General features: G+C 43.9%; 1 protein-coding gene across 3 annotated transcripts in view; it reads left to right on the top strand.

Annotated features, from left to right (window-relative positions):
* The window catches only part of MAA3 (P-loop containing nucleoside triphosphate hydrolases superfamily protein), a 59569-nt gene that overhangs the window by 18142 nt on the left and 29248 nt on the right, over nt 1–12179 (top strand). For 2 of the 3 annotated variants that reach the window (XM_086787489.1, XM_086787488.1), the window contains exons 6-19: nt 86–121; nt 984–1069; nt 1264–1314; nt 1450–1564; nt 1684–1789; nt 1873–1970; nt 2064–2180; nt 2303–2395; nt 2855–2908; nt 3011–3069; nt 3152–3236; nt 3331–3696; nt 3856–3978; nt 4065–4151. In XM_086787489.1, the coding sequence (XP_086643615.1) occupies nt 86–121; nt 984–1069; nt 1264–1314; nt 1450–1564; nt 1684–1789; nt 1873–1970; nt 2064–2180; nt 2303–2395; nt 2855–2908; nt 3011–3069; nt 3152–3236; nt 3331–3696; nt 3856–3978; nt 4065–4151 (1476 nt within the window). Of the gene's footprint in view, nt 1–85; nt 122–983; nt 1070–1263; nt 1315–1449; nt 1565–1683; nt 1790–1872; nt 1971–2063; nt 2181–2302; nt 2396–2854; nt 2909–3010; nt 3070–3151; nt 3237–3330; nt 3697–3855; nt 3979–4064; nt 4152–4332; nt 4431–12179 lie in introns of all 3 variants that reach the window. The other variant, XR_015264228.1, reaches the window with a different exon arrangement.

Here is a 12179-nt window from a genome sequence, read left to right as displayed (position 1 = left end):
TAAAAAAGATTTGTGATTGGTTTACTGATTTTTTTTGGACACCTAACACTGTCAAGTTTGATATACAATCCCGGATCATGTGCAGGCAGGCCTCGCTCGCAACCCTGTGGTCCTCATACAGGTAGTTGCTGCTCAATTTCTGAAATTTGAATCAGGCATAGTTAGCTATTTCTTTTTTATGCATAGTAGAAAGACCATTAACAAGACACTCACCAAAGACAAAATGAGTGCCTCCTTAATATTCTATGCACCAAGGGTCTAGGGGCCCTATCTCTTGGCCCAAGTATATGCGCATGTGCAGGCATTTGTCTAGTACCTTTCTGGCCAGTTTGCACCAGTTTTCACCTTGTAAAGTGTTGCTGACTTTTCTTTCACTATAATTTCTCATACCCTTGCTCATATGGCCAATGCATATGGCCTCAGGGTGGCACATTTCCTTCCTTGGGGAACGACCGATGTGAAATCTCACTCACATATCACACTGGAAATCTTTCCTCACTTAATAGGGCTCACATGAGGGCCTTTTGATGTGATTCTATGATGCATTGACCTCTAGCTGGTGGTCATGCTCACATGCATGTGGCATTTTTATGGGTATGATATCTGGGACATGAATCTTGACCTTTTGTCTATTTTTACAAAGCTTCCTCTTTGGGATTAAGACATCCCCTTATGGATGAAAACCTGTTCTTGAGGTTCTTAGAGAGTGAATTTTCCCCTCTTTCAATTTTTTTTACTGCTGTCAGTTGTTGATTTGGCTCGATTTATGATGCTTTGTTGTGCTTGTTTTATGGAACTCCACGAGGCAGAGAAATATCTCATTGGGGATAGAAGCATCCTGTCTTCCTTCTAGGTTTTCAATGTTTTGGACTTTTAAGAAGGCCAAAAAAGTTTTCCTTTTCCTAAATTTTGGCTAGTTGTTGGACCTTGTTAAATTATGTTTCAAGAAGCTTTTGATATTACTCTATGGTGGCAATGTCTAGGGACCTCCAGGGACAGGAAAAACACAGACAATACTTGGACTTTTAAGCGTGGTGCTACATGCCACCCCTGCAAGGCTGCCCTCGAAGTACGATCTTTTTAACACTGGCATGATCTATGGAAAATTTCTATGAAGATTTCAAGGCTATGGTTTAGATTGTGCCTGTGCATCCATTTTAATGTTTTTTAAGAACTATGCCCATGCTTGATGTTTACCTTAAACAGTTTTCAGTTTGAATTTCATACCAGCTCTATACCTAAAAAAAGTTAGTTTTCTGGCAGGGGTAGTGAGTGGCATTTACATGCCAAAGAAGACCTTCCTTTTGAGCAAAAGTAAGAGGACCCCTGAAATTCCGAGTGAAAGTTTTTCAGTGTTTGTTGGCTTTTTTTTTTTTTGGGCTTTTTTTTTTGAAGAACATGCAAAATCATAAATTCTGGTCTTTTTAATTGCAATGTGCTGATTTGCAGGCTGACTCATTGGTTGAAAGCGTCCCCTTGGCTTGGCAAAACCGGCAACCCTAGGGACCTTGCAATGCCTACTGATGGAGATGATGGCTTCTTCCCGACAACTAACAATGAATTTGTCAGTGTTTGCTTTCCATTGAGCATGTCATACTCTCGTGTTTCATTGAAACTTGCAGAACTTTGGTGGCTTAAGCGGTGTATATACGGCATGAAATGTGCCCTCTCTTTTGGATCCAGAGACCTGAATTAGTGAGTGCAAAACGCAAACATCGTGTTCATGTCCTTGTCTGTGCACCTTCGAATTCTGCACTGGATGAAATTGTCTTGCGACTGATGAATTCTGGTAAAGACATCACTCCCACACTTTATTGTATCAGTCATTCCTTGCTTCATGTATCAGATGGTTTTACAACTGAATGTGATCAGGCATTCGGGATGAAACTGGCCAAGCATTTATTCCAAGCATTGTTCGCATTGGAGTGAACCCTCACCATTCAATACAATCAGTTTCTATGGATTACCTGGTAGGAAAAGCTCGTTCATGAATGCATATGTGCAGTGCCACTGTGTCCTACTTAGAACTTTCATCATGTTATTGTTTGCATTCGGGAATGCAGGTTGAGCAAAGGTTGAGCAGCATGGATCGAGGTATTGCGTCAACTGGACCTCGTGCAGGCAGTGCTGGATCAGAACGGGAACGCATGCGGCTTGCGATCATGAGCGAGGCCGCCATTGTTAGTATCTCATTGCATCTGTTGTGCAAATGACATCAAAGTTTATCATCATCTTCGTCCTGCAGGATTCACATGTGGTATATTGGCAAATCAATCCACTTTTTGGATGTTCTCTTTTGCAGGTTTGTTCAACTTTGAGCTTCAGTGGGTCGGGGGTTTTCCACCGTATGAATCGAGGGTTTGATGTTGTCGTTATCGATGAGGCTGCACAGGCTGTAAGAACTTTGTCAGAGAATTAGTTCCTAATGTTTGCTAAAAAATTCAGTAGCTTTGATTGTATGCAGACTGTATGCAGGTGTGTGCACGTGTGCATGCATGCATGTGTATGTGGGTGCATGTACATGCGCGCGTGCACACACACACACACTCACACTATATATATATATATATATATATATATATATTTATATATACATCCACACATGCATGCACACACACACTCACACTATATATATATATATATATATATATACACACACACACACACACACACACTCACACTATATATATATATATATATATATATAGAGTGTGAGTGTGTGTGTGCATGCATGTGTGGATGTCTGTATGTGTGTGTATGTAAGTATGCATGTATTTTTGTATTTAGCTTTTAACCTCTTTTCAGTTTTCTTCAGCTTTCATGTAATTGCATTTTTTTTCTTTGTGCTCCCTAGGTAGAGCCATCTACACTGGTTCCTCTCGCCCACGGTTGCAAGCAAGTGTTTCTGGCATGATCCTACCCTGTCATGTCAGTCCATTTTGTTGACAGTCTGAGATCTTTGCTGCTTGCTACTAATAGGGCTAATTAGAAGTGCCCTGACTATCATCAGGTGGGGGATCCACTGCAACTTCCAGCAACTGTACTCTCAACAGTAGCTATCCAACATGGGTCAGTAACATGAAGCTTTTGAATCACATGCGTAGAAGCTCTCACTTTCTGCTTAAAAAAAATCTTAGATTGTTTTGTGCAGCTATTCAATGAGTTTATTCAAGCGATTTCAGCAAGCTGGTTATCCTGTCCAGATGTTGAAAACACAGTATAGAATGCACCCACAGGTGCACACACCTCTTGATGCCTCTTTTAGTGCTACATAGACTCTTAAAGTTTGGAAACAAAAAGGCCTGACAATAACCTAGTTGGGCTTTTTAGATACGTGAATTCCCGTCGACAGAGTTTTATGGGGAAGCCTTGGAAGATGGGAGAGATGTGGAATTGCAAACAAAGCGCCCGTGGCATGTTCATCGTTGTTTTGGACCATTTTCGTTTTTTGATATTGATGGGCAAGAAACACAACCAGTGGGCAGCGGCTCTTGGGTGAACAATGAAGAGGTAGAGTTTGTGCTGGTGCTGTATCGACACCTGGTGGCGAGATTCCCACAGTTAAAAGGGGGCCCGCATGTTGCCGTGATATCTCCCTACAAGCAACAAGTGAAGCTCTTTCGTGAACGCTTTCGAGATGTGCTTGGGGTAGAAGGCGCCCGCCTGGTGGACATTAACACGGTGGATGGCTTCCAGGTAGCGCTTGGCTCTTTATCGCCAAACTTTGGGCTTTGTGCCATATGTGATAGCAAACCATTGCTATTGTTATCAGCAATGCTTGTAGTGCTGCTCAATTTCCTGAGTTTTTGGATAGTTTAACACTTTAATATGTGATGACTTTGATTAATGCAACAGGGTAGGGAGAAAGACGTGGCAATTTTCTCTTGTGTACGAGCCAACAATGGCAAGGGGATAGGTTTCGTTTCAGATTTCCGCCGTATGAATGTTGGCTTAACTAGAGCGAGATCCTCGATGTTGGTATGCATTCTAGTTCTAATTGTTTTGAAAATGTTTTTATCATGTGAACATGCTTGCCTAAGAATTTCAACATGAGTTTTTTGCAGGTTGTGGGATCTGCTTCTACTCTGATGCAAGACAAACACTGGGGCAATCTTGTCACGAGTGCACAGCGCCGTAAGCGTCTGTTTAAGGTTCGTATAAATCTTGCTCTGGGCCACATACCAATGTTTTGGCCAGGCACCGGTAAAATTGTCACCAGTCGGCGAACCAGGTTTCTCTTGGTGGTAGCCTTGATAACTAGTGGCGTCATCAGTCTTCCTGGCCACTCCTTCAAATACTCAAGGAGTGTATGGGTGGTGCTTCTGTCTGCAGTGTGCATAAATATGCTAGTATCTGAATCATACACAAAGGATTAGGGGTATCTCCTGTCCATGTCATCGAAGTTTCATGGCGATTCTCTTCAAAATCGTGTAAATCTGCAATTTCTTAGTTTTTTCTACAATTTCTGTTGTGTGTCATTTTTTCTGCAAATTCGAATTGTGTGGATGATGATGATGTCAGAATATGCAGCAGAGATGATGACAAAATCTGAGAACACGAGCAAGTGCACTGCAGAAAATACAGCAATGGAGAAGGAGAGAGAGACGTGGAACTCTGCTCTATATACACAAGAAAATCCCGAAAAACAAGATACAATGGCATGGGGCAATGGGGCCATTTTATATGGTGCAGTCGGCCTGCATCAGGGACAGCCGACAGGACATCAAAAGGCCACGACATGCAGATGTGTACAGTCGGCCAGCATTTATGAAGTCCATGACTCATGCAAATCAGTCGGCCAGCAACTGGGTCCTCCTGCTATCACAGGGCAGCCACCCAAGCCATGGAAAAATAGGGAAAAATGGTGAGAGTGGGGAAAAATGAGAAAACACCTAATAAGGGCAGGCACACCCACAACAGAGGCCCTGGTGTATATGTATAGATAGGAGATGACTTCTAACACCCCCTCTTAGCTCGTGGCCCTTGAACCATCCCCAGGGAGCTGGAGTGCCGCCGGAGCAATGCCTGAGATAGCGACTTCATGAAGAGGTCCACCGCACTGTCCTGCGTCGAACAGAACTCTAGCAAGATGTCATCAGCAAACGATCTTTTCACGAACAAAGTTTCTCGGGATGACCAAGGATTCCACCAGTGGAAACCCAATCCTGCCAAGCAACCTCTTCAACCTCACCACCTCGCAAGCAGCAGCACAAGCAGCCCGGTACTCTGCCTCTATCGACGACAAGGCCCTAGATGGCTGCCTCTCTTACTGCCCCATAAAACTGCTCCTGAGCCGAGGGTAAAACTGTCACCTGAAGTAGATCTCCTCATGTCTGTATCTCCTCTCCAATCTGAGTCACTCCAACCGTGGAGTCGGACTCCATCCATCAATCCCCCTCCTGTGTAAAAGAGTCCAAGATCCTTTGCATGCTGCAGAAACCACAAGATACGCAATCTTGCCTCCCAAAGAGTCATCTGCAAACATGAGCTCAACAACCTCATCAGGAAGCTCCCGTCCAATCTGGTATACATCAACCAAATCAATGAACCATTCTGCTTCCGAGTCAGAGAGGCACCATACTGCTCACAAGGATCAACAAATGTTACGGTGGGATGCCAAGTCCTGGAAACCTGCTGAAGACCACTCAAGGCCTTCGGAAACCTGTAACCAACCCCCTCTGAATCCGGAACCACAAAGCCTGGAGAATGTGCAACATCCACCTCCTTCTGCAAGTAATCAACTGTCACCTGCCTGGCTTTCCAAGAGGTCCCCGTGGAAAGAACTTCCTCATCTACATGAGTTTCTTTGTCCCGAATACTACGAGACATCAGAGCATAAGTTACGTGTAAAGTTTCCTCTGACTGACGAACGCAAGAACTACCAACATCTGTACTGGAAAGTTCCTGCCAACTGTTGCCATCAACTGGCAAGCCATCCACTATCTGGTCCTGGAAAGCCTGCACCTGTAGCGTATCCACACTTAAGTGGCCATAACCAGACTACCACTCATCACAAAACTAAGGACCTGGGAGAGAGAGTGCTGAAAGTTTGTAAACTCCATTCTCCACTCCGCCGTCCCAAACTACCTGGCCTGTTGCCTTGTTCCTAATGAAAAGATGCAGGGGAGAAGAGAGCTTGAGCTCTTGCAAGCACACACACATTCACAAAACCCTAAAAGAGAACACACAAGGTGAGAGGCTGAAGATCTTCTTCTTCTTCACTCAACACTCAACACACCATATACAAAGATAAGAGTACACACAATATGAAAAGGTACTCAACCAAATACATACTAAGGTTCTCTATAGTGTGAACCCAACTAAATGAGCTGGCGCTTTAACTATGCCAGTCTCTAGAATGGTTGTCACATAGCCTGTCATCCCACTGGCCACATATCACCCATGATCTCACCAACCATGCCACTGGTGTAAGTGTGGGGCCTATCTCCCAGGCGGGTCATCAGTGTCCACCGCCTCACTAGATGAGCTCGATATCTCAACACATTCCCTCGAGCTCAACTCCATCTCATGTACACCAAGCGAAGCCCTGAATCTGCGGAGCTTCTCTGTACCCAATGCTTTGGTGAAGATGTCAACGACCTGATCTTGTGTGCTGACATAAACAAGGTCAATGTCTCCTGCCAACACCTTCTCTCTGACAAAATGATAGTGGACCTCTATATGCTTCGTGCGAGCATGAAAAACTGGGTTCCTGGCCAACTGTATACCGCTAATGTTGTCACAGAAAATGACAACTTGTCTATCCACTGATAGACCCAAATCTTCAAGTAGCTTTCTCAACCAAGCTACCTCACATGCTGCCATAGCAGCACCTCTGTACTCGGCCTGGGGATTTCTTCCTTGATGATGATGAGTTGATTCTCAGGACCCTCCTTTTTCAAGAGGAAGCTGGACCTTTTCTGCTGCTATACTTAGACCACAGCAATCACCAGGTGAGTCATGTGTGCTCATGAAGGGAGTTGTTTGGTGATATCCTATACATTCCCTGATTGCATATGTCAGCATATAGAATTCATGATATATAAAGTTTTGTTCAGGTAAAAGGAAGAGACTGGAGCAGAATGCTGAGTCTTCCCTTTCAAAACAAAAGGAACCAGAAGAGGACAAATCTCCAGATTTGCTCCTATTTGACTTTCTTCACAAGTGCAAGACTCAGAGGAACTTCTATCTGAGATACTACCAGCCCAATCAGCATCTGTGTACCCATGTATACATATCTCTGTCCTAGTTTCATAAAATAGTCCACAATGCAAAGTAGACCTCACATATCTCAGTATGCGTCTCAATGCATCCAAATGCGGCTTCTGAGGAACGTGCATAAACTGACTCACAAACCCAACAGCATAGCTCAAATCCGGCCTGGTGATCGTCATGTAGATCAAGCTTCCTACTATGCACCTATACATAGTAGGATCCTCCAAGATCTCTCCTGAATCTGCACTCAACTTGCCATTCTGATCCAATGGAACTGAGATAGGTTTACAGCCTGTCATACCATACTTGGACAACATGTCCAAGCCATACTGTCTCTGCAGTAATCCAATACCATGTGGTGACATAATCACCTCAATGCCCAAGAAATATCTGAGCTCCCCTAGATCCTTCATCTCAAACTTCTGTCTAAGCAAGATCTTTACATCGAAGATCTCTGCATCATGGTCCCCCATAACGATCAGGTCATCTACATAGATGACAACAAGCACAACTCCTCTATCACTGTGTCTCACATACAGCGAGAAATCTGCATTGGCTACATGAAAGCCAATAGTGATAAGATATTCAGAAATCTTGTCAGACTATGCTCTTGGTGCTTGTTTTAAGCCATACAAGGCTTTCTTCAACTTGCAAACATGCTCGGGGTGACTCACATCCTGATAACCAGGTGGCTGCAGCATATACACCTCTTCTTGCAAATCCCCATGCAAGAATGCATTCTTTACATCCATCTGATGTAAAGACCATTGCTTTGACGCAGCCATTGCTATCACAACTCTCACTGTTGCTATCTTGGCAACTGGACTGAAAGTTTCCTCATAATCAATGCCATATGTCTGCGCATATCCTTTGGCTACCAATCTAGCCTTGTACCTGCTTATGCTTCCATCACTGTTATGTTTTACTTTGTACACCCACTTGCATCCAATGGCTTTCTTGCCTTCAGGCAATTGCACTAAATCCCAAGTCTCATTTCCATATAGTGCATCCATCTCTCCTCATCCATAGCTTTCTCCCAACACACATTTCCAACAGCCTCATCAATGCATGTGGGCTCTACAACCTGTACAACTTTTGCCATGTATGCATAGTGATGTGCCACATAACCATCATAGGTAAACCTCTGCACAGGATTCTTCACTCTCCCAGATTTTCGCAGCTTTGCATTCATGGCTTTCATAGCCTTCTTTACACCAGGTGTTCTCATAGCTGGTATCCCAAGCTCCTTATCAAGGCTCATCTCTGAGCCACTAGACTCTCCATATGAGAATGCACTGCGGAAATGTCAGGCATACTAAGGGGCTCAACCACTTTCTCTTTGCCTTTATGTGATGTACTAATTACATTTGCAGGACTGGTATTATGACGCAGCCTGTCACTCCATGGTCTATCAACTGAACCACTAGATGAGGACTCTCCTGGTCCACTCAAAGACCGTGATTGCTGACTTGTATTCTGTGCAACCACATTTCCACTCACATCAGCCCCAAGAGCTTCTTTTTCAGCAGCATACCAGCTGCTCATATCATCAAAAACAACATCCCTGCTTACTCTCAACTCACGTGTAGCAGGGTTATAACACCTGTATCCCTTTTGCTCAAGGGAATACCCAATAAACACACATTTTTCAGCTTTTGGATCCAGCTTAGTTCTCATCTCATCTGGCACATGTACATATGCAATGCATCCAAAGACTTTCAAATGAGACAAATCAGGTTTTCTGCCAGTAAACCTCTCCTCTGGAGTTACATCATGTATGGCTGCAGTTGGAGTCCTGTTCATGATGTAAACTCCATTTTGCTGTGGAGTGTATCTGCATGTAAACTGTCTCCGAATACCATTCTTCTTCAAAAATTCAGAGAACTCATTGGAGAAGTACTTTCCCCCTCCATTTGACCTTAGGCACTTTACATATTTTCCTGTTTGCTTTTCAACTAGAACTCTGAAATTCTGAAAATGAGTGAACACCTCACCCTTCTCCTTCATGAAGTATACCCACACTTTCCTTGTGTGGTCATCAATAAATGTCACATAATACCTGGAGTCTCCCATAGACATGGTCTTCGTAGGACCCCATACATGTGAATGCACAACATCTGGTGCATTCCTGCTCACATTTCTGTCACGTGGAAATACATGCTTTGTTTGCTTTCCAAATTGGCATGCTTCACATATTTTCTGCATACCTTCAACTTTAAACTTTGGCAGCCCTGTCAAAATTCCTTTAGTCTGCATAGACTTCATTCTCTGCACATTCACATGTCCAATTCTTTTATGCCAAATGTTTGTGTCTGCAACAATTCCTGAACCATTTGCAAACATCGCAGCACTTAGTTCAGGCATGTTTACATTCAATGTAAACATTCTGCCCACTCTGTTGCCTTTTGCAACCAACCTGCACTTGTCTTTAAAGTCTTCAATATAACAACTATCAGGGTTAAACCGAACCTGCAAACCCTGCTCAATCATCTGGCTAACTGAAACTAGATTCTTTGTTATGTTCGGAACATGAAGTACATCTGCAAGGTACTTCACTTTGCCATCCTGCATAGACAATGGTACATCTCCAACATGGGCAATTGGATGAGCAGTGTCATCCCCTGTTTCCACAAAACCTGGTCTTTCAAGGTTTTTCATCTCCTTGAACCACTCCCCATGACTTGTCATGTGGTTCGAAGCACCTGAATCAACGTACCATACATCATCTTTATGTGCTGCTTCAACATTTTCAGACATGGCATTAACGACATGTTGCATAACAAACAACCTTTCATTATCCTCATTGTTTCTGCTCGAGGATGCATAGTTGTTTTGCTGCAATTTTCCATTTTGCATGTCAGCCTGCTTCTTATAACAATCTGCCTACACATGTCCAGGCTTACCACAATAAAAGCATCCACGTGTATCATTATATTGCCTTTGTCCATTTCCACGACCTCTTTGACTCCCCCTACCTCTGAATTGGCCTCTTCCATCTGCGTGTTATTGTTGTTGTGAAGTTTGGGACTGTTGTTGTTGCTGTTGCTGGCCATAATTCTGATTATCATTTTGGCCACCTTCTTGGCCGCGTCCACGGCCTCCTCTACCTCGTCCTCTTTCTGAACTTGTGTAGGCCTGTTGCTTTGCACTGTTTTTGTTTTGTGAAGATTGTTGGTCTTCACCCAAGCTCTTCCCTTCTATAATCAACATAGACACCAAATCTGTGAAATTGGGAATGTTTTCCCGAGTCTCAATAGGCGTCTTGAACGCCTTGTATTGTGGCCCGAGACCACGTAGACAGACTTCCACCTTATCATCATCATCTACTGAAACACCAATAGATGCAAGGGATTCCACAATACTCTTGCTCTTGATCTTCAATGCATAGTCATTCACAGACATACTCTTTTTCTCCACAGTATGAAGTTCATTCTTCAACTGTATCTTTCGTGCCTTGGTATTCGTTTCATAGAGTTTTACCAAGGTGTCCCACGCCTCCTTGGGGGACTTGGCATCCTGTATGTGCCCAATCATGGTGTCGTGTATATTGATAGAGAGCCAATACATAACTTTTCTGGCTCCTTGGTTCCAATCCTTGAAGTCTTTCACATCTGCAACAGTCGGATGGATCTCCAGTATCTCCGGTGCCTCTTCATGCTCACCTTCTATGTAGTCCCAATAACCCTTTCCCATGAGGAAATTTGTCAACCTGAACTTCCAAGCATAGAAGTTGTTCTTATCAAGCTTCTCAGCAACAATGTGGTTTATGCCATCATTTGACATTTTGCCAGACACACAAATTTACCAGAAACAGTACTCTGGTTTGTCCTGCATAAACTGCTGTATTTTTTGCAGCGGTACAGTAGTACACTCAAATCTCACAACCAGTGATCTCAATGTGCATACATACACCCAATGGCAACTGTTGATCTCCTTGCAGCACACACAGTGTCTAGACAGCCAATCTGTCTCCTGCATTTCTTAAAACAGAGTTTTGCAGAGAATCGATGACTTACCCGCAGTGCTCGAAATCGCCTGCTTTCTAAAAAACGGAGGTCGTAACGTGCCCGAAACGCGTATTCGGCCCGAAAAATAACTGTCCGATAGGACAATATAGTTGCCCTATAGCTTTACTCCCGCGAAGAAAGCTCCTCAATCAGAGCTCGTTTGCCGGTGACTCCCGTAGAGCTCCCGACAAGGGTGTAGTCGCCAACACAAATAGGGAAGAGTAGTTGACGCTCTTATCCTCGTACCGCGTCCTGTGCTTCTCTTGCTTGCAGCTCAGTCCTTAGCATGAACCAGGCTCTGATACCATGAAAAGATGCAGGGGAGAAGAGAGCTTGAGCTCTTGCAAGCACACACACATTCACAAAACCCTAAAAGAGAACACACAAGGTGAGAGACTGACGATTTTCTTCTTCTTCACTCAACACTCAACACATCATATACAAAGAGAAGAGTACACACAATATGAAAAGGTACTCAACCAAATACATACTAGGGTTCTCTATAGTGTGAACCCAACTAAATGAGCTGGCGCTATAACTATGCCAGTCTCTAGAATGGCTGTCACACAGCCTGTCATCCCACTGGCCGCATATCACCCATGATCTCACCAACCATGCCAGTGGTGTAAGTGTGGGGCCTATCCCCCAGGCAGGTCATCAGTGTCCACCGCCTCACTAGATGAGCTTGATATCTCAACACGAAGAGCAACAAAATGCTCATCAAACTGCACCCGTACGCCAGTCTTGCAAACTTGATGCATTGACAACAGATGAAAACCAAGTGACGGAACATACAACACCTGGGAGGAATGCTCCTCCCCTCTGTCATCGGGAACTATCGCCAACCTGTCCTCACTGTGAACTGGGATAGTGGATGTATTCCCAATAAGAATGTGACCAGAATACCTACAGAGATCCTGTAAATCTGAACGGGAAGGAGTCATGTGCCTGGAAGCA

This window comes from Cibotium barometz, chromosome 51 (assembly GCF_041138505.1).
Source record: "Cibotium barometz isolate CiBa-2024 chromosome 51, ASM4113850v1, whole genome shotgun sequence".
Classification (NCBI taxonomy): domain Eukaryota; kingdom Viridiplantae; phylum Streptophyta; class Polypodiopsida; order Cyatheales; family Cibotiaceae; genus Cibotium; species Cibotium barometz.
This window is presented reverse-complemented; position numbering and strand designations above follow the sequence as displayed.